Source organism: Trachemys scripta, chromosome 4, assembly GCF_013100865.1.
Source record: "Trachemys scripta elegans isolate TJP31775 chromosome 4, CAS_Tse_1.0, whole genome shotgun sequence".
NCBI lineage: Eukaryota > Metazoa > Chordata > Testudines > Emydidae > Trachemys > Trachemys scripta.
The window spans coordinates 114,201,051-114,223,759 of record NC_048301.1 but is presented as its reverse complement, the minus strand read 5'-3'; the positions used below and the strand labels follow the sequence as shown (position 1 = coordinate 114,223,759).

The 22,709-nt window shown below is 46.1% G+C and overlaps 1 protein-coding gene across 1 annotated transcript in view; it reads left to right on the top strand.

Annotated features, from left to right (window-relative positions):
* Positions 1-349: 349 nt before the first annotated feature.
* The window catches only part of LOC117877411 (NACHT, LRR and PYD domains-containing protein 3-like), a 45,998-nt gene continuing 23,638 nt past the window's right edge, over positions 350-22,709 (top strand). The window contains exons 1-6 of the mRNA XM_034770525.1: positions 350-425; positions 2,744-3,047; positions 4,856-4,897; positions 6,512-8,234; positions 14,999-15,088; positions 19,353-19,523. Of these exons, the coding sequence (XP_034626416.1) occupies positions 2,765-3,047; positions 4,856-4,897; positions 6,512-8,234; positions 14,999-15,088; positions 19,353-19,523 (2,309 nt within the window). The 5' untranslated portion in view covers positions 350-425; positions 2,744-2,764. The remainder of the gene's footprint in view (positions 426-2,743; positions 3,048-4,855; positions 4,898-6,511; positions 8,235-14,998; positions 15,089-19,352; positions 19,524-22,709) is intronic.

The following is a 22,709-nucleotide window of genomic DNA, read 5'->3' as shown; positions in this document are numbered from 1 at the left end:
TAAAGCTGCTACGATATTTTCTCCCAACATGGAGCGTGTGGGAAGGGAGAAGTGGTGAACATGTCTATGGAGTTCATGAGCCCACTATTCAGAGAAACCAGTTGCTGAAGCCAAAGGGGTGAATCCAAAAGTCAATAAAAGGAATAAAAACCAACACAATATACATACATGGACTAAGAAGGCTTTAAATCACACTTGCTGTGGTATGAGGGTTGTTAGAGAAATTCAGAAAGTGCTGAAAATTACTTTTAGCGGAAGATGTTTTAGTTTCTTTGTATTTCACAATAAGCTTTGAGCAAACAGTTTCCTGTTCCTCTTCCTAGGTTTTTATATCTATCTATCTGTGTTTGAACACAAAGAAGACTGAGAGAAACAGATCAAACCAGGGCCTTCAGATGATGCTTGTGAGAGCGTTCTGACTAACAGTAAGTCCATCACTTTCTGCATTTTCTCTTGGGATGGGCTAACTTTAATCTGAGCTAGTTGTAGTTTGTACATGTGGGTGGTGAGACATGTCAGAATGGGGCCCATGGGTATGTTTACACAGCAAGTGAGAGGTGTCATTCCCAGTGCAGGTAGACATGTGCATGAGCTGTGTTTGTGCTCTCGCCTCAAAGTAGCAGCATGGGCGGTGGCTTGAGCTAGCCACCCGGGTATGTATCCAGGGGGTCGGGCAGGATTTTACTTGGGGCATCTAGCCTGTGTTTCCACCACCAAAATACACTGGTATTTTTAGCCCTAGTTCAAGCAGAGCTGAAGCTCACATCTGTCTGTCTGTCCAAGCTGAGACTGACACCTCGCAGTTGCTATGTAGACGCACCCAGTGATGAGCTGCCAGAATGTTAACAACTGGTTCCCTACTGGGTCTTCGGCGGTACTTCGGCGGCGGGTCCTAACTCGCTCCGGGTTTTTGGCAGAACTTCAGCGGCGGGTCCTTCAGTGCCGCCAAAGACCTGGAGAGAGTGAACAACACGCTGCCGAAGTGCTGCCACTGACCCGGTAGGGAACTGGTTATTAAGCACCTCCCGGTGAGTACAAGCCCAAGACCGTCCACCCTAACTCTCCCATAGGGTCCCACCCCCTATCCAACTTGCCCCGCTCCCTGTCTCCTGACTGCCCTGACCCCAGGGGTGAAAGTAGAAATAGGGACTTACTGGTACGGGGCTGGGTTGGGGCCAGCTCTGGCCCTCGGAAGGGGCAGGGATGGGGGGTCAGAGCCAGCCCCGGCCCTCCTTGTACCGGTAAGTGCCCTCCCCCTCCCTCGCCGGGGTAGCAGCGGCAGCTGGGGGTTCCAGGAGCAGTTTAAAGGACCCAGGGCTCGGGCGCCGCTACCGCCCTGGACCCTTTAAACTGCTGCCAGAGCCCCCAGCTGCCGCTGCTACTCCAGGTCTCCAGCAGCAGGGCTCCAGTGGCTATTTAAAGGGCCGGGGCCATAGAGGCAGTGGGAGCCCCAGGCCCTTTAAATAGCCCTCAGAGCCCCGCCGCTACTCCAGGGCTCAGGGGGCTATTTAAAGGGCCCAGGACTCCCCTGCTTCTACAGCCTGGCCCTTTAAATAGCTCCCGGAGCCCTGGGGTAGCGGCAGTGGGGCTCTGGCGGCTATTTAAAGGGCCTGGGGCTCCCACTGCCTCTATGGCCCCCGGCCCTTTAAATAGCCACTGCTGGGAGCCCCAGGCCCTTTAAATTGCCACCTGGGGAAGCCAGGCCACCCCGGTATGGTGCACTGGCTCTTGCCAGTACGCCGTACCGGGGTGTACCAGCTTACTTTCACTTATTTTCACTGCCCGACCCCATCCACCACCACCCCGACAGATCCCCAGAACTCCCACGCCTACCCAACCCCCCCGTTCCCCATCCCCTGACTGCCCCCCAAAACTTCTGCCCCCTCCAACTGCTCCCTGCCCCTTATCCTCCCAGCCCCAGCCCAGCCCCCTTTACCATGCTGCTCAGGGCAGTGTGTATGGATGCCACGCAGCGTGCTGGAGCTCGCAGCCCCACCCCCTTACCATGCCGCTCAAAACGGCAGAGCTGCCCAGGAGTGGTCCAGAGCACCGGCGCCAAGCTCTGTGAGAGGGAGGAAGGTGAGGGAGGGTCCTGGGGAGCCTCCCCAGCTAGGAACTCAGGCGGGCAAGACAGGTTGGTCCCGCGGGCCGGATGTGGCCTGCAGCCCAGAGTTTGCCCACCGCTTTAACAACCGGTTCTAAACCAGCTTCTAAATTTTAACAACCGGTTCATGTGAACCAGCTCCAGCTCACCACTGGACACACCGTATGTCAGAAATTACCACTGCTCCACCTAACCTTGCTCTGATATCCAGAATACCCATGAGGGTCTCACACGCTGATGCTGGATCTCAGGATGCAGGGCTTGATATTCCAGGACTGTATTTTCTGAGTTTATATTTTTGAAATTTTAATTAAATTAGGGTGTCCCACCTCTATTTTCAAATCCAGTTGGCTGATAAATACTATTAGTATAGCTCGCATCTTCCTAAAACCTCACTTGGCTTTACAAACATTAGCTAAGATGCACCTCACCCTGTGAGTTAGATCAGTAGGATTATCTCCATTTTACAGATGTGGAAAAAGGCACAAAGAATCATTTGTGAGAGAGAAACACTGAGGAGTTATGAGCCCCAGCGACCTTCTCCCACCATTAGCTTACTTCTTTCCTGTACATGGGAATAATTGTTGTTATTAATGATCCAATTAATGATTAACACCAAGACTTTACACTGCATTTTAGCTTATCTCTTGATGCCCAGTGATGGGAAACCAAAGCAGCAGAATCAGTGACCTGCTCTTACGAGCCCTCGACAACCTTTCTCAGGAAGACTTGAAAAGATTTAAAGACAAACTATCACACTCTGACTTTAAGGGGAAAGGTAACATCCCCCGAGGTCGGCTGGAGAATGCCGACAGGATAGATACGAAGAACCTCCTGATGGAATTCTATAGTGGAGATGCTGTGGTAGATGTAACCATAGATGTTTTCACTCAGATCGACCTCCGAGAGTCTGCTGCAAAACTCAGAGAAGAAAGAGAGAAAGGTAAGAGACATAAAGTTACTGTAAAACCTGATAGTCTGCCCCGAGAATCTCCCCCAGGGCAGCAGCAGCAGGAGCAGAAGGAGAAACAGGCTGATGGCAGGAATGACAAATTCTGAATCCGAGCAGGAAGCCCGGGGGACTCAGAGCAGAGATGCCCAGAGTGGGTCAGATTCTCTCACCTGCTCCACTCCCTTTTCACCACTCAGCTGTCTCAAGGGGAGCAGAGACAGCCTGTAACTCTCCCTCTGAGGAAATCCCCAGTGTGGGGGAGTCCCCAGTGGGTGTAGAGCCAACAGAGCGGTGCAGAGGGAGGGAGTTCCATGGACAGGGAGAGGTGGGGAGGAGGAGTAGCTGGAATGCATCCCCAGCTGGAGGATCATTCCTTGGTGACCATTAGCAACTAGTGCAAGTAAGACCAGCCCCTAGGCTGCTCTAACCTGTGCCAGAGCTGGGACAGAGAATTGAGGCTCTGTAACTGGTAACTGATCACAGCAGAGTATGTTATCCCCAAACAGCTGGTTGACAGCATGAGACATTCCTGGGGTTCCAGGCAGGATCTTTATTATCTCCAAGGCTATCTTTTAATTCAAGAAACAAATTCAGTGCAGTACAAACAGCCAAGGAGCCAGCAAACGTTGAGAGCTGCAGTTCCAAAGGCTCCAGGCCGCTTTGCAGTGTCCCACAAGAGTGTAATAGCCAGTGTCCGTGGGGAGCCAGTTTTTAGTAGAGCAGCATTAAAATCCATGTGCTCAGTGATGGAGCTAAACTCAACCCTGTTAGTCATTCCTGTTCCACTTCCCTGCACCCCACGGTGCCAGTGGAGCTCAGCTGGGCTGGTTCTGCAGGGGGTCCCTGGGATGGAACACTCCAGGGCTGGCCGTGGGGCTCTCCCTAGAGGCCTTTGGAATTCACTCCCGTGGATAGTCCCCCAGGGGGAGAGTTTAGAAGCCTCCAGAGCGCAATGCAGGGGGAAGTTACTTGGTTTAGACTGTGAGCTCTGTCAGGCAGGGACAATCATGTTATGTGTGCACACAGGACCTAGTACAATGGGCCCCGATTGGGAATCTAGATCCTACCATAACTCAGTAATAAAATAATAATTATTGAGGGGTGGGGAAAGGGTACTTTATCCCCCTAAGTTAGTCACAGATGCTTGGCAAAAGGAGTGGCAATATTTATGCAAACATTTCTGGTTGTCTATGCAACGTTTAACCCAGTCAGCATTCTGTCAATAACTGAATCTAGTGAAAAGATAGGGATGGTTGGGGAGAGGTCCCAAGTGGTAGTTATCCCAAACAAACAAATTCCCTCGGGCTGCCATTAGTGTCTGTTTTAGATCCCTAGGTTTTAAAGGCTTTCCTGAGTCACCTAGCCCATCCCTGAACGAGAGCAGAATTGTCCTTCACATGGACTCTTTAGTTGTTTCACCTAATCTGTGTTGGAACATGAGTGTTTGTGAGGGAGTCCCTCTCCCCACAAACACTCCTGAATTGACTCTTTGTCCCAGTGCTAGTTGTTCTGTGTTTCTCTGACCACGTGGCCGGCTCATCGTGTAAAGTGCAGACTAGTCATCAGTAGAACCAGGCAGAGGGAGGTCCGAGAAACTGAACTCCCTTCACAGTATTCCCCAAACTGAACTTCATATACTGATGGCTGGTAGCCATGCTCTCCTTGGTGATTACTTCATTAACACAGAATGCAATTGCATCATTCTGTCACTTGCTGCCTCCGTACAGAACAGAAACTCACTTGCATTGAAATACACTCTACATTCTTACACTGTTGTTTAAATGTAATTTCCCTTTCAGAGTTTCATCAGAGTCAAAACCCATCAGAGTTGTCAGCAAAAGGTATGTGATGGCTACCCAGGAAGTTACCTAAGGACAGCGGTTCCTGCTTACTCAGTTGGATACGTTCCCAGAACTATTGCTGTGAAACAAAAATGAACAGTTTACATGTCTATAATTCCCCAAGTTGTCTTTGTTCCATCATTAAAAGATATTTGCCCTTCTCCAGTCCACTGGGACCTCATCCATCCTCTATGAGTTTTCTGAGAGAGTGGTTCAGAGATTGCTTCATCTAGTTCCTTAAGCATCCTAAGGTGAATTTTTAGGCCCTTGCTGACTTGAATGCATCTAACTTATCTAAGTAGTCTTTACCCTGCTCTCTCCCTATTCTGGCTTTTGGGTCTTCCCTCTTGTTGTTAATAATAATTGTGTTAGCATCTGGTCACAATTAACATATTTAGTGAATACTGAAGCAAAATAGGCATTAAACACCTCTGCCTTATAGGTATCATCCATTATTAGATCTTCTTCCCTGCTAAGCAGTGGACCTATGCTTTTCTTTGTCCTTCTCTTGCTCCTGTTGTATTTATAGAGCCTTTTATTGCTTTCTATGTCCTTCACTAGGTGTAACTCATTTTGTGCCTTAGCCTTTCTGATTTTGTCCCTACATTCTGTGCAATCCTTTTATACTCATCCTAAGCAATTTGTCTGTCCTTCCACTCTTTGTGTCATGGTGGATCCCAGGAATTGCAGCCATGATGGAGAAGTTCGCTTCTTCCATTTCACGTGTTCTTCTGCTCCGTTCAGCGACAGCCAGAAAAACTGTGTACAAAATGGGGTGGCAGCCTCATGCCATTACAATGAACCGATCAAAATCCTTCGGTGATTTCAATTATAAACATTTTTTCTATTTCTAGACTCTCTCGGCTCATTGTCATGCCAACCTATGACTTTACCAGGAGCCTTGCAGACCCCCCAGTACTGCTTTTCTAGGATAAATGATCCAGTTTGTATCAGTTGTTTTACGAACAATTTTATATAATGGGCTGAGAGGGACTTTTATTACCTTGGGCAACTTCCAATACAGATGTGTACAAAGTATCGCTCTGGGTCAGTACTGAGCAAATGTACTAGCCTCATGCTGGAGGACACTCTGCTTTAGGGGCACCATCTCTTACATGAGAAAGGTAACTGGAGGTACTCAATTGTGGTAATTAAAGATCCTGTGATGCTCTCTCTTGTAAACCCAGGTGTCCTGACAAATTCTAGTTTATGAAATTACTTTCTTTCCACCTACATTCCCAGTTTTGTTTCAACTGCATATGATATTCTCTTCCACTGGTGACCTACCTTGTTGTGTAGTGTTCCTGTGCATTGCCAGACAGTAGCCGGGTTTCACCAGAGAGGTGGCTGCATTTCAAAGAGAATGAAGTGATGCCTACAGTCTTTACTCAAATGAATAATTTCAGTGGGGCATCCGTATTTGAGTAAGGGCTGCAGGATCTCACCCATAGTTAAGTGATTACAGGCTCCTTTTTGAAGAAGGTTTCATTATAAATGTGAAGAACCATTATTGTTGTTACAGTAGAACTATTTTAAGAGATTAGTCTGATATTAGTCTGTCTGTTTTCTGAACTTTCAGTTCAATATTTCTAATGTCTCATGTTGCTGATACAGGTTACAGGAAGAAGTATAAAGAAGATATTAAAAAGAAATACAAGCTAATAAAAGACATGAACAGTCGTTTTGGTGACTATATGATTCTAAACAGAAGATACACAAACCTGACTATTATAGACAGACCTCGTCAGGCAAAGGAGAGAGAACATGAAATAATGGCCATGGGATGGAGACATGCAGAAGTCATGACTGAACGAGCTAGTTCTGAAGTTACACTGGCCACCCTCTATAAACCTGATAAAGATGGACACACACCACAAGTCGTTGTGCTGCTGGGAGCTGCTGGGATTGGGAAAACAATGACTGCAAGAAAGATCATGTACGATTGGGCAGCTGGGGAACTCTATAAGGAAAAGTTTGATTATGTTTTCTACATAAACTGCAGGGAAATGAACCTTCTTAATGAGCAGGGAAGTGTGGCTGACATGATTTTTAAAAGTTGGCTTAATACAAATGCACCAGTTAATCACATTCTGGTGAATCCAGAAAAACTCTTGTTCATAATAGATGGGTTCGATGAACTGAGATTTTCCTTTGATCAGCCTAAAGATAATCTGTGCACTGATCCCTGGGAAAAGAAGCCAATGGAAATCATCCTGAGCAGTTTATTTAGGAGAACAGTTGTTCCTGAATCCTACCTGATGATCACTACAAGACCAGCTGCCCTGGAGAAACTCGGGCAATGTTTGGAATGCTCACGTTATGCAGAGATCCTGGGGTTTTCTGAAGCTGAGAGGGAGGAATATTTCCACAAGTTCTTTGGAAATGAAAACCAAGCAAGACAAGCTTTACAATTTGTGAAAGCAAATGAAATTCTTTTCACCATGTGCTTTGTCCCCTTCATATGTTGGATCATCTGCACAGTTCTGAAACAACAGCTTGAAAAAGGAGAAACTCTCACACAAACTTCAAAAACAGTCACTGGAGTGTATATGCTCTACCTTTCCAGTTTAGTCAAGCCTCTCAGCAACAATACGAAGCAACACTTGCATGGAAATCTGAGGAGACTTTGTTCCTTGGCTGCTGATGGAATCTGGAAGCAAAAGATACTGTTTGAGGAAGAAGAAATCAAGAAGTTCGGCTTAGATCAAGAAAACTCTCTCCCCCTTTTTTTGAATGAGAATATTTTTCAAAAAGAAACTGACTGTGAATGTCTCTACAGCTTCATTCACTTAAGCTTTCAGGAGTTTTTTGCAGCTTTGTTATATGTCCTGGCGGAAGATGAAACAACAGATTCAGGGATTCCAAAGAAAGATGTGAAAACTTTGTTAGAAAACTATGGAAACTCTAAAAATTATTTAATGTTAACAGTGCGATTCCTGTTTGGGCTCTTAAATGAAGAAAGAATGAAGGACCTGCAGGAAAAATTTGGGTGTAAACTTTCACCTAAAATTAAGGCAGATTTATTGAAGTGGGTTCAAGCAAACCAACAAACAGATTTAATCTTGCCCTGTGTTCATGAGGAGATTTATCAAAGTTATCAGCTTGAATTGTTTCACTGTGTATATGAGATGTATGAAGAAGATTTTGCAGTTAATGCATTGGATCACTTCACTGAACTGAAATTAAATCAAAATAAATTTACCCAGATGGATCAAAGGGCTCTCTCATTCTGTGTAAAGCATTGTCATAGTCTGGAGTCACTTTGTATATATGACTGTACATTTAGTTTAGAAGACCATGAGGAAAAACTCCCAAGACGACAAAAGTGGCTATATCAGTAAGTATTATCTGAGCTGAAAAATCTGTAGTTTCATTAACAGATTAAATATTCTTTTCCCTATGTCTTGATAACTACTAATTGGCTGAATGACCCACCTGAGAACAATTCTACGGTTACTGTAAGCTAATGATACAGTTATCAGACTACCAAAAAAAATGACCTTTTTTAAAAAAAAAATCATGATTGTTTGGTCTGCTCTGTCCTCTCAATGACTGAAATGTTTGCTGTACTGTTTTGTGTATAGATATGAACAGGGTGAGACAAAACAGCGGGGGAGGGAAACCTGCTTTGTGTCAACAATTGTACAAGGAAGGTTGAGAGCTGCTCACTGAGACCTTCCCTGATGAGGAAATCACTAGGAAACAAAACAAGCTTCCACATCCCCAGTGTACAACTAAGGCACCTTTATCATGGTAAAACTGCATCCACCTTAGGGATTGTACTGGTCAGAACATTTTGGTAAAAATTTGTCTCCTAAACAAAATAGTTATAGCAGTACTAAAACTGTGTGTTGATCAGACCTCAACTGAAATTCAGCATGTAGTTTTACTGTGCTATTGTGTGTGGAAGGCAGTGTGTTTGAACAGTTTGTTGATATTAAAATAAAAATTCAGAACAAAACCAAAACTTGAAATTTCCCACAAAATTCTGAACAAAACCAAAACTTGAAATTTCCCACAAAATTCTGAGTTTCAACCAGCTCTAGCTGTCACCAGAAGACCGGTATCGTCATTACCAAACTATGCTGCAGTGCTTTAAAATAACAAAGAACAATTGTTTTCACTAGAACGCTTCACCACAATTTGCTGCATGTGGATAAAACTAAAATTACCATTTAAAAAAATCAGTTTTACATAGGAACTGAAAAATATTTCAGAAGCTTCTTCCTATCAGTATAATTGGATTTTAACAAACAAAAAGGTGCATTCAATAATTGGTGGTGTGTCTCAGTGTCAGTATTAACAACTGCTTGGCAGGTCTCCAAAACAATCCTAACCCAACCTACCATGTCTTGCACATCTTGCAAAACTGTCACATGTTTCCACATAACTAGTGCAATGGAAGTGTGTAGTTTTTTTGTTTTTTTCTGGGTGAGCGAAGATGCCACAATACCCAGTAGTAGAGTGACCAGATAGCAAGTGTGAAAAATCGGGACAGGGGGTGGGGGGTAATAGGTGCCTATGTAAGAAAAAGCTCCACAAATCGGGACTGTCCCTATAAAATTGGGACATCTGGTTACCCTACCCAGTAGCTTAGCAGATGGTGCACTGAGGTACCAGCTAAAGGCCTGTGAGTTCTAATCCCAGTTGTTTTCTTGACTGCTCTTGATATTTCTCTGCCTTTTTCATCCCTTATTAACATAGGCCTCAAAACCCTGCCTTAGGGGAGGTATAACTATCACTCACCCATTTTACAGCTAAGATAACAGAGAGATTGGCAAGTTCACATCAACAGAGCCGAGGATAGAACCCAGACCTCTAATAGCATGGATCTAAGGCTCATTCATTTTGCCACCCTGCCTATAAGGTGAGAAGAGTCAAAATATCTCTGTGTAATCCACATTCAGACAGAGTGGCTCTTTATTCCTGTCTAGTGACTAGATTGTACAGCGAGCGGTACATGGATCTCTAATAGCCTCTGTACTCATGGGAGTGGTCCTTTAAATCAAGTGACAGATGCTCCTGTTTTGAGGTTGAGAGCCCGGGACCACTCCCTGCAGATCAGGGATGGCCAAATCAGGCAGAGAACAGATCTGATCCTGGTCTCTCACATTTCAGGACAGTGTCCTAACTACCCAGTTACAGAATCAGTCTCGCTCTCTCTGGCCCAATGAATATTTAAGGATTTGCACAAAGTGGAATAGCTCCAACAGAGAGAAAACCACTAACCATAGGGTTATTTGCTATTCTGCGATGAGATCTCTCTCTCTCTTCCTCTCCCCAAAGGTATTAAGTAATGTTTGTTGAACATTTTCTAACCAGTTCTACTGAAGACAACCCAAGCAGAAGGGTTGTTGCAATGGCTCTGCTGTCTCTAACCAGCAGAGCTTAGATTCCTCCCAGAGCAAGGAAGAGAATGCAGCCTAACAATCCTGAAACCCAACAGCCTAGTGCTAGGGATTAAACACATTGCCCGCTAATAGGATGTTGGTGGCCCCCGAATTAATTGAGATTGGTCAGTTTCAGATCCCACCTCACAAACTCACCACCATGTGTTGCACTAACTAGAAATGATCACGTTTAGTCTAATGGGCAGAAGTTAGTAAGCAGGAGTCATGTGCACCAGCTGCCCAGCCATTGTCAAGTGTTTTGCAGGATTCACAGCAGAGGTGAGTTTTAAGGAGGGATTTGAAGAAGGCTTTTGCAGAGGAGTAATAAGAACATAAGAACGGCCATACTGATTCAGACCAAAGGTCCATCCAGCTCAGTATCCTGTCTACCAACAGTGGCCAATGCCAGGTGCCCCAGAGGGAGTGAACCTAACAGGTAATGATCAAGTGATCTCTCTCCTGCCATCCATCTCCACCCTTTGACAAACAGAGGCTAGGGACACCATTCCTTACTCCTTAATGGAGTTATGATGTGTTCCTCCCTGGCATAGGGGACAGCAAGGGAGAAAGCATGAAAATATTATGGACTAATGGGTAATGAAAGATGGCATGATCGGCAGAGTAGAGGCAGAGATTGATATCTTGATAGTGTACTACAGTTGACAGACAGGGCAAGACTAAGCCATAAAGGGCTAAATGGTAAAGATGAGTAATTTGTGTTCGATTCAGTGGAGAAGGGGTGGCTAGGTTACTAGGAACGCATCTCCCCAAAACGGTGCTGCCTGCACTGGCTCCCTATTGACCAGAGTCAAGTTAAACATGGTTGTACTGACTCTTTTCAAAGCACTGCATGGTGCTGGCCCCAACTGAGAGAGAGAGAGAGCTTCTATCCCTCCATGACAGTGACCTGGCCTGGTGGCTTTGTTCCACAAGAAAAACCAATCTGTTGACAAGGAAGGAAAGGCTCGTCTCTGCAGGAGACTCAGTTGTCACAGCTGTGGGGTCACAACGGTGGAACTCACTGCTCAATGAAATAAGAATGGAACCCCTGCCCACACACACACACTGCCTCAAAACTAAATACAAACCCTACATCTCTGAGTTTTCCCACAAGAACTAGCTCTCACCAGCACCATCACGTTATACATGTTCTTTAAAAATAACCCCAGTGATAACCACGCTCTTTCCTGCTGGAGGGGAGATATCTTGTGGAAGACACTGGGACACCACCGTGTTGGATGACCTTATAATAATCTGAATCTTCAGCATAAATTTGACCGTCAAAGCCACATTTTGAATGAAATTGCCCAGTGTCAAGGTGTAGGTAGAGAAAAGGAGGCGCCAAGGATGGAGCCTTGTGGGTTGCCAATGAAAGGTGGAGGGGGATAGGAGGATGCAGCACATGAAATGCTAACGAGAGAGGTAGGAGGAGAAATAGGAGAGAACAAACTCCTGAAAGTTGAGGGAAGAAGAGGTTGCAAGAGGAGGAGAGTAGGCAAAGATGTTAAAGGCAGTGGAGAGGTTGAGGAGGGGGAGGACCTGAACTCTGGCTAGGGTGAGGTTAATAAAAACTAAGATGGACGCTTCAGTGGTGAGGAAGCCAGACTGGACAGGGTGACAAAAGACAGGGATTTGGCCTGCTCTCCTTTTACCCGTCATCTACCTCAGTGACACCATCGACCATCCCATCCTATCTTCCAATCTAGCTTGTCCCTAATACCCTTCCATTCCTCATGTTTCCGCCCCTCAAACACTGGTCCATTTCCTCGGCAAGATATGTGTGATTTATTTGCCCCCATGATAAAAAACACTTCCCGTGACCCCACTTGTCTCTCCAACTATCACCCTGTCTCCCCGAGTCCTCTACAACTGCTGTCTAAGAAAGACCTGATTATTAGAGCTGGGCAGATAATAATGAATAATTCACTCAATGAATGTTGCCTTTTTCACAAATTATCCAAACAATTTCATTTTTTTTAAATATTAATTTTTCTAAATTATTCATTTTGATTGGACACACAGGTCATAGATATTTCGGTTCTGTGAATCGATGAACATAAATATGAGAACCAGATTTCTAGTATGAATGCTCAGGATCATAATTACAAATTTTGCTTTCACAGGAATATTCTGTAATAGTGACTTAAATGCGTTCCTTCAACAACATTCCTGTCTGCAAATTCCCTTCGCTAGAATATTTGGAAAACACACAATAAAGATCATAGAATCATAGAATCATAGAATATCAGAGTTGGAAGGGACCTCAAGAGGTCATCTAGTCCAACCCCCTGCTCAAAGCAGGACCAATTCCCAGCTAAATCATCCCAGCCAGGGATTTGTCAAGCCGGGCCTTAAAAACCTCCAAGGAATGAGACTCCACCACCTCCCTAGGTAACGCATTCCAGTGTTTCACCACCCTCCTAGTGAAATAGTTTTTCCTGATATCCAACCTGGACCTCCCCCACTGCAACTTGAGACCATTGCTCCTTGTTCTGTCATCTGCCACCACTGAGAACAGCCGAGCTCCATCCTCTTTGGAACCCCCCTTCAGGTAGTTGAAGGCTGCTATCAAATCCCCCCTCATTCTTCTCTTCTGGAGACTAAACAATCCCAGTTCCCTCAGCCTCTCCTCATAAGTCATGTGCTCCAGACCCCTAATCATTTTTGTTGCCCTCCGCTGGACTCTTTCCAATTTTTCCATATCCTTCTTGTAGTGTGGGGCCCAAAACTGGACACAGTATTCCAGATGAGGCCTCACCAATGTCGAATAAAGGGGAACGATCACGTTCCTCGATCTGCTGGCAATGCCCCTACTTATACAGCCCAAAATGCCGTTAGCCTTCTTGGCAACAAGAGCACACTGACGACTCATATCCAGCTTCTCGTCCACTGTGACCCCTAGGTCCTTTTCTGCAGAACTGCTACCTAGCCATTCGGTCCCTAGTCTGTAGCAGTGCATGGGATTCTTCCGTCCTAAGTGCAGGACTCTGCACTTGTCCTTGTTGAACCTCATCAGGTTTTTTTCGGCCCAATCCTCTAATTTGTCTAGGTCCCTCTGTATCCGATCCCTACCCTCTAGTGTATCTACCACGCCTCCTAGTTTAGTGTCATCTGCAAACTTGCTGAGAGTGCAGTCCACACCATCCTCCAGATCATTAATAAAGATATTAAACAAAACCGGCCCCAGGACCGACCCTTGGGGCACTCCGCTTGAAACCGGCTGCCAACTAGACATGGAGCCATTGATCACTACCCGTTGAGCCCGACGATCTAGCCAGCTTTCTATCCACCTTACGGTCCATTCATCCAGCCCATACTTCTTTAACTTGGCGGCAAGAATACTGTGGGAGACCGTATCAAAAGCTTTGCTAAAGTCAAGGAATAACACATCCGCTGCTTTCCCCTCATCCACAGAGCCAGTTATCTCATCATAGAAGGCAATTAGGTTAGTCAGGCACGACTTCCTCTTCGTGAATCCATGCTGACTGTTCCTGATCACTTTCCTCTCCTCTAAATGTTTCATAATTGATTCCTTGAGGACCTGCTCCATGATTTTTCCAGGGACTGAGGTGAGGCTGACTGGCCTGTAGTTCCCCGGATCCTCCTTCTTCCCTTTTTTAAAGATGGGCACTACATTAGCCTTTTTCCAGTCATCTGGGACCTCCCCCGATCGCCATGAGTTTTCAAAAATAATGGCTAATGGCTCTGCAATCTCACCCGCCAACTCCTTTAGCACCCTCGGATGCAGCGCATCCGGCCCCATGGACTTGTGCACGTCCAGTTTTTCTAAATAGTCCCGAACCACTTCTTTCTCCACAGAGGGCTGGTCACCTTCTCCCCATGCTGTACTGCCCAGTGCAGCAATCTGGGAGCTGATCTTGTACGTGAAGACAGAGGCAAAAAAATCATTGAGTACATTAGCTTTTTCCACATCCTCAGTCACTAGGTTGCCTCCCTCATTCAGTAAGGGGCCCACACTTTCCTTGATTTTCTTCTTCTTGCTAACATAGATGTGTGAACACAGTGGAAATAAATTCACTTTAAAATTCATCAGAATATTTTTCTTGAATTTTAGTTGTTTAATCATTTATCCAGCACTATTTCTTATACAGATGCTGCTTTAAAATTAACTTACCATTTTACACATTCTGCTGTCAGGAACCAATAAGCTCCATTTCTGGTTCCTCCTAGGGATGTAATTTCACTAAGTGTAACCCCAGTTATACACTATTGAGTAACAGTTGTTATACTTACAATTTTAAGCAAATACTTATATTTGGTTTTTAGCTTTGTGGGCAAATTAAAGACAACATTACTAGTTAAATAAACACAATAATTTCTACTGTATCTCCAGAAATGATACTGCAGTTACTGCCTGACACACAAGCATAAAACCTCTGGAGACATTCCCATTTGTGTGAGTAGTTAGAACTGGGTTTTAATATTCAGAGAATCAGAGTACCACAAGTTCATAAAATGAATGGATTAATCTTAGTCGCACGTATTCTATTTGACTCTATATACTTAAAATACATATCAAAGTACTAGATGTAGTTTTGAATTGGGGGACTTGCAACTAACTGTAACCGCAGAATAACCTATATGCACTGTATCACACTGTCCAAGAGGCAATTTCAATGTTCAGGAAATAGAATTAAAATCTGCCTTCGGAGAACAACAGAGAAAATTTCTCTTCTCTCCTTTTTTTAAGGAAAAACCATCAGGATAAGCCAAAGCATTCGCCTATTTACCTGCTCTCTCAAGCATTGAAGGATCCAAACTGTAAATTAAAGAAACTAGAGTAAGTAACTATTCTTTCTTTTTAAAATCCTCTTATTACTGCTGCTATCCCAGAAATAACTGGCTGGATAACCGTACTCAGAGAGTTGTTATTAATGGTTCCCAATCCTGCTGGAAAGGCGTAACGAGTGGGGTACTGCAGGGGTCTGTTTTGGGACCAGCTCTGTTCAATATCTTCATCAACGCCTTAGATATTGGCATAGAAAGTACGCTTATTAAGTTTGCGGATGATACCAAACTGGGAGGGTTTGCAACTGCTTTGGAGGACAGGGTCATAATTCAAAATGATCTGGACAAATTGGAGAAATGGGCTGAGGTAAACAGGATGAAGTTTAACAAAGACAAATGCAAAGTGCTCCACTTAGGAAGGAAAAATCAGTTTCACACATACAGAATGGGAAGAGACTGTCTAGGAAGGAGTACGGCAGAAAGGGATTTAGGGGTTATAGTGGACCACAAGCTAAATATGAGTCAACAGTGTGATGCTGTTGCAAAAAAAGCAAACATGATTCTGGGATGTATTAACAGGTGTGTTGTGAGCAAGACACGAGAAGTCATTCTTCCGCTCTACTCTGCTCTGGTTAGGCCTCAGCTGGAGTATTGTGTCCAGTTCTGGGCACCGCATTTTAAAAAAGATGTGGAGAAATTGGACAGGGTCCAGAGAAGAGCAACAAGAATGATGAAAGGTCTTGAGAACATGACCTATGAAGGAAGGCTGAAAGAATTGGGTTTGTTTAGTTTGGAAAAGAGAAGACTGAGAGGGGACATGATAGCAGTTTTCAGGTATTTAAAAGGGTGTCATAAGGAGGAGGGAGAAAACTTGTTCACCTTAGCCTCTAAGGATAGAACCAGAAGCAATGGGTTTAAACTGCAGCAAGGGAGGTCTAGGTTGGACATTAGGAAAAAGTTCCTAACTGTCAGGGTGGTTAAACACTGGAATAAATTGCCTAGGGAGGTTGTGGAATCTCCATCTCTGGAAATATTTAAGAGTAGGTTAGATAAATGTCTATCAGGGATGGTCTAGACAGTATTTGGTCCTGCCATGCGGGCAGGGGACTGGACTCGATGACCTCTCGAGGTCCCTTCCAGTCCTAGAATCTATGAATCTATGAATAAGAATCTATAAATTCTACAGCAGGACAGCTCTTCACCATGGTTGCTATAGTGACCACACATTGTATAACTTCTGAGGATTGTGTTTAAATTTGCAGTTAATACATGTGGGGTTAGCTTAGTCAGCCTACTGCTGCAATGACAGTGAACCCAATTACCTTACCCACAGATGAGCCTGAGAGACAGAGGTCAGAAGGCCAGGGGGAATTCTTTGAGATCAGGAAAGATTCAGGAAGTGGAAGAGACAAGTTTAGGCATTTTAATCTTAGATATTTCTGAGGTGCCTGTCACTAGAGCTGGGTGAAATTTACTTGGTAAATAGCTGATTTGGCACTGGCAAGTTGACTGTTCATGAATTCAGGTAAAATCTGATGAATAGTTTCGACTGAATAAAAATGGGGGAAAAGTTTCCAAAAAAGTCAAAATATTTAGTTTTGACATTTTTGAAACAAAATTTCAAAGTTTGTGACAAAACGATGTTTTATTAGGAAAATTTAGCTCAGTTTAATTAAAAAAATAGAGTTAAACAAAAACCCTGAAAACTAAGCATTTTGTTTAGGGTAGCACAAAACATTTAATTTGATCCCAAACCATTTGTTTTACAGTTTTTTTCATTTTGTCGGGAAAAATTGGCTTTTCTGTTTCAGGTGAACCCAAAGAAAATACTTTCATATTATTGGGTTCAGGCACTGAACCAAATAACCAATTATTCATACAGCCCTACGTGTCACTAGGGTATCTAAGCCCTGAACATATCTATTTATTTAACATTAATGTATCTTCACTGGATTTCATTTCTCCCTGACTCACAAGTATGTTTTTTTGGGAGAGGTTTGATTTCTTTCTTTCTCTGTCTCTGCTCCACCCCTCAACTCTCTCCCTGCTTCTTTCTTTTTCTTCCTACTACACCAGCTCCATCTCATGCAAGTTGGTCTAGTCCCTGTTTCCAGGTCTGGATCTTTGGAGTCATTCCTCAGCCTTCTTGTCTGGTGTTCTTCCTTGGAATGTGAGGCGCTGCCTTCCACTTGCCCTAGACCCTGAAATCAGTGTCTGAGATCTCCCAAGTTGACCTCCAGTCAGACTCTCACCCTGCTCCAGCGCTCCACCTCGGTTGCGGGCTCTCTGGGCTTCTAGTTTGTCACCTTCAGGGATAATGTGGCAGGAAAGCAAGGAACACAGGCTTGTCACAGGGGCTTATTAATCAGAGACTTTGTCTTCAAAGCACTCAGGAGTTACAGATCTTTGAAAAGCAACAGAAGTCCTGAGATCCCTCCTCCCTAAGTCTTATCGGGCCCTTCCCACGCGTCCAAGGCATATCAGGGTTTCAGGCTGGGCAGAGTCCCTCTTGCCCTCTCTCTCTCCTGTACATCCTGCTTACATGTCATGATGGTCATACCCACCCCCTGCACAGGGCAGCTCTGGGGTCTCTGTCCCCTTGCCAGGTGACCCACTGGGTTGCCCCTGCACCCTCTCCTAGTCATGCTTGCCCTGCCTGTGGCCCCTCTTTTCCATAGGGATGGGCCAGAAGTTGAGATAATCACAGTCAATGACTTCAGAGCGTAGTCCTGATGGCTTCTCAGTGACAGTCCTTCAACCGGCTGTCATGCACCTTTCCTGCACAGGAAATGCAGTTCAATGGGTTTGTCTTGGGCAAGTTCAGACCTGTGTTCAACAGCTAATACAAAATGGGCTTTGTAATTTTGTATGGTCACTCACACACACACACACACCCCTCTGACACAGGATTTCAAAGGTGTCAAGCCCCATATGAAGCGGATAATAAGGGCTGCAGGGATGGGACACTTTGTCTACTTCCTGAGAGGCTGGAATAGCTGCTAAATGCCTCTGTGTGGCGTTAGTCTTTAGGGTAGACGCGGATGAAGGAGTAAGTCAAACTGATTTTCTGTGGAGATAATAGAGGGCACCATGTGGATCTGTTTGCACCCTGCCAGATCCCTTTCCACTGGTAGATGGCTGCTATGATTCTAGGAAGACATGAGCCCCCTGCACTTGAATATGGCCCCGTGCCCTGTCAGGAGCCAAGCTGTCAGGGAGAAGGCTCCTGAGATGCAGCAAGGTGCCTTCGTTCTACGTTAGCATCCAAGACCAGATTCAGCCCAATGGAGTCGGCTTTGGCCAGCTGCACCAGAGCTGAGAGCCGCACATGGCCTAGCCAGTATGAGGCTATGAAGATTACAGAACCCTTGTCTCTTCTGAGATGTGCCAGTGCCTGTGTCACCAGGAGCAGATATTAAGGTCCACAGGAGCATTCTTCTCCCAGAGGTAGAGAGAGCCCCCCTTGCTAACGTTATCTATTCTCCAGGCTATCAGCAGATGGCTGGTAGGTTCTTGTTCAGGGATGTGGCAAAGAGAGACTTCCCTCTCTCTGGTGCCCTTTGAGACTGGGATCTCTAGAGAAATTCCAGCCTTTTCTAATGTACGGTTGAGAGAGATGGGGGGGACTTGAGACGTGGCAAAGTGGAGCCATCCCTGAATCCTGAATGTTCAATACTAAGGCTGGGTCTACACTACCCGCCTGAATCGGCGGGTAGAAATCGACCTCTCGGGGATCAATTTATCGCATCCCGTCGGGACGCGACAATCGATCCCCGAATCGACGCTCTTACTCCACCAGCGGAGGTGGGAGTAAGCACCATCGACGGGAAGCCACAGAGGTCGATTTTTGCCGCCGTCCTCACAGCGGGGTAAGTCGGCTGCGATATGTCGAATTCAGCTACGCTATCCACGTAGCTGAATTTGCGTATCTTAAATCGACTCCCCCCTGTAGTGTAGATGTAGCCTCAGTCTACCATAGATGGTGGTTTATTTGCTGAGTCCTCAATTGAAAAGATACAGCAAGAGAGAAGAATAGGCTCCTCCCATCCACAAAACTTCTTATTAGCAGATGCCCAAGTGTGTCTGCTCAGAGATGGAAAACACTCATATGTGGAATACGGGATCAATGAGAGCTACAGATGCACGTGGATTGAAATCCACACATGACCATGTGGTCCCCACCATCCATTACTACAGCTGTGTGATTCCTCCCTCCCACCTCCCCACCCCCAAATAAACGAATCTTTCTAGAAACAACAGAGGGAACTGGACAGACAGACGTTCTCATTTTCTCTCTGCTTATCTGTCTCCTGCAGGTTTTGTGATTGCCATTTGACAGCTGCTTGCTGTGAGGATTTCTCCTCTATTCTTGGTACCAAACAGACCTTGGTTGAGTTGTGCCTGGCAGGAAACAGCCTGGGAGAATCAGGAGTGAAGCTGCTGTGTGAGGGACTGAAGCATGCAAACTGCAAACTGCAGAAACTGAGGTGAGAATTTACCGTTTTTTTTCCGTAAAGGACTCAATGGAGTGTGAGGATGGTGTAAGGTGTTGGCTCCCTGCAGGTACATGAAGGGGGTGTCTACATTGCAAAAAAGACCCACAGCAGTGAAGTCTCAGTTCCTGGATCAACTGATCCAGGCTCACACTACAGGACTAAAAATATCTGTGTAGTGAGGCGGTGTGGCTCCACTCCGCCCCGGAGCGGGACGAGCCCATCCAGAGACCGGAGTGGAGATAGGGAGCTTGGAGCCTGTCCCTCAGAGGGTCAGGCGGCAACCTGGAAGTATAAAGGCTCGCCCTCAGAGCTCACTAGGGAGCCAGCCGCCGGGCAGGCCAGACGTCTCCAGCCTAGTCCACGACTGGGAAAACCCCACTGCCCAAGGTGCCCACCAGAACTGGCCTGACTTGCCCTGCGCTCGCTATCCAGAGGAGGTGCCAGACCTGCCTGCTCCCACTACCCGGAGAAGTTGCTGAGCCTGCCGCTCACCCACTACCCTGAGGAACCCATGGTCCTGGACTCCCCGGAGGACAACACCCTGACCCAGGTACCACCAGAGGGGGAGTCTGGAAGTAGCCCAGGGGCAGCCAACCCTAGTCTGGCTGCAACACTGCCAGAGCCCAGGTCAGTGTGTTGCAGCCAGGATCCCCACTGACTCAGCAGCGGGTCTTCTGCCGCTGCTAAGGCCCTGGGCTGAGACGCAGTGGAGTGGAAGGGCCTGCGTCCCCCCTGCCACCCAACTCGTGGGTGGCAGTTCCCCCTCTCCCAGGCCTTGAAGGCTTGGGCCTACTGTTGTTGCTCAGCCCTGCCTGAAAGCCTGACTCCGTATTGCCCGGCCCTGACATAGGGCCTGGGCTTGCTACTATTTGTACTGTTACTGCTCAGCCCTGCCTGAGCCCCTGACTCATTGCTGCCCAGGGCCTGGGCTTATTGCTACTGTTTATACTGCCAGTGCTCAGTTCCTGCTGGAGGGCCTGAGCACCTGACTCACTGTTGCCCCGCCCTGACCCAGGGCCTCAGCCTATTTCTGTTGTACCGCTGTGGCTCAGCCCCTGCCTGAGGACCTGAGCACCCGACTCATTGTTGCCCCGCCCTGACCCAGGGCCTGGGCTTATGGTGCTTATTCCAGTTACTGCAAGAGCCTCCAGGAAAGACTCCCGTGGCCAGACTAATTCCCCAAACCTCAGCAGTGTGCAGTGAGCCGGTGTGGCTCCCCTCCACCCCGGAGAGAGTCGAGTCGCGGCCAGCACCTTTACAAGCAGTGTAGACGTTCCTGCTCAGGCTGGAGCCTGGGCTCTAAGATCCATTTCCCGTGCTGGGTTCCAGCCCAAGCAGAAACATCTACACTGCTATTTTTAGTTCTGTAGCACAAGCCCAAGTCAGTTAACCCAGGCTCTGGGACTCGCTGCAGTGTAGACACACCAGGACAGGCTGGACGCTGAGTGTCCCTCCAGCCCCTGGTGCGTCAGTGGCTCCCAACAGTGTGCTAGCCTGTCGTGTTCGGTAAATGGAATTTATAAATAAAGATGGGCACATATTGGAGCAGTAGTTCCAATCCCCCTGAATCTGAAAAATAAGTCATCATATATAAATGATTCCTAATGTGTCCCTGGCATTTAAAACTAATGCAGAATCTTAATCACTTTGATAAAAGCCCCATTTTATCATAGTTTTAATGATTTTTAAAATAATTTTACACTTATTTTGATTTACAACTAATGAAAGCACAAGAGGCCCTAGGAGCCTGATGACCCTAAATCTCCCCGTCGTTCCTTATAGACACATTTCCATGATGGGAGCAGTGTGCGTCTCGGGAACTGTGGGAGGGATTCCGGCTCAGGAAGGAAGAATTTTTCCTGTAACTCCTTCATGTGCCAAGGGAGGGGGATTTGCCTGCAGCTAACCCCCCTTCAGGAGGTGCACCATGTTCTTTTGTTTTACCCAGTCAGCTCTGCTGGCCATTACTTACAGGTGTATTTTATCATGGCTCCTTTCTGCTCTTCCCTGCATCCTTTAGTGATTCTTCTGCCCCTAAGGTAGGGAAAGAAGAAGAAGACTGTGTTCATGGGGGGCCCAGCACAGAACACAAGGAGAGGGAGGTGTCACCCCTTTTTGACTTGAGCAGTTAGCCAAAATTTGGGGCCCTGTGTATTGTTTGTTAGAAGGAGAAATTGGTGATGGATCCAGGTATCTTTGATTCAGTCTTGTTTATGAAGACTGCACACAGTCCCCTTTCCTCAAACACAGGAAGAATCAAACAGGAGGTAGTCTCTTTGCTCAAAGCTCACACCTCTTTCATCAGCACGGAGCTGCCACAAGCTCTCTCTGGGCTTTTTCTTACTGAAACATCCCCAGTGCTTGTTCGGCTGCCTTGTTCTGCCCTTCTGTCTCTCACTCTGTGGTGTTTCTGACTGCTTTCCTCTCGCACACAGACACAATCGACCCACTGCCCTGGGCTTACCAGATCGTTATGGAACCCCCTTGTGCCACATGGTGAACTCCTGCTCCAGCCTTGTACGTGGCCTGTGTTTTAAGCAGAGGCCTGTATTGGATTCAACTGTCTATTCCATAAAGTAGTTCAATTGCTCTTTTTACATTGATTCTGAATAAAAGGCAGCTATTATTACACCCAACCTATAAAAGAGGCTTCATGTGGTCTCCCCGCCGCTTGTGCACCTTTTCAGTAGTCCAACTCAGTGTGTGAACTGTAACATTCACCGTTTTCAGCTCCTGCCTGGCTGAGGTGTGAGGTGAGGTACTCACAGCAGGAGGTGAAACTATTCTCAGCGGAGAGAAGGCACCAGTTTGTAGAAAGACCTTTGACATACAGCCCCCCTGGGTAATAGAAAAGCATTTAGTCACTATCGTCACAATAGCCACTGCAGTAGCTGTTCTAATAATAGATGAGGCTCTCTGAGTTACATCAGGTACCTGCGACATTCCAGCAATTATAAGGGAGTAGCCTTGTTAGTCTGTATCTACAAAAACAACAAGGAGTCTGGTGGCACCTTAAAGACTAACAGATTTATTTGGGCATAAGCTTTCGTGAGTAAAAACCTCACTTCTTCGGATGCATAGAGTGAAAGTTACAGATGCAGGCATTATATACTGACACATGGAGAGCAGGGAGTTACTTCACAAGTGGAGAACCAGTGTTGACAGGGCCAATTCAAT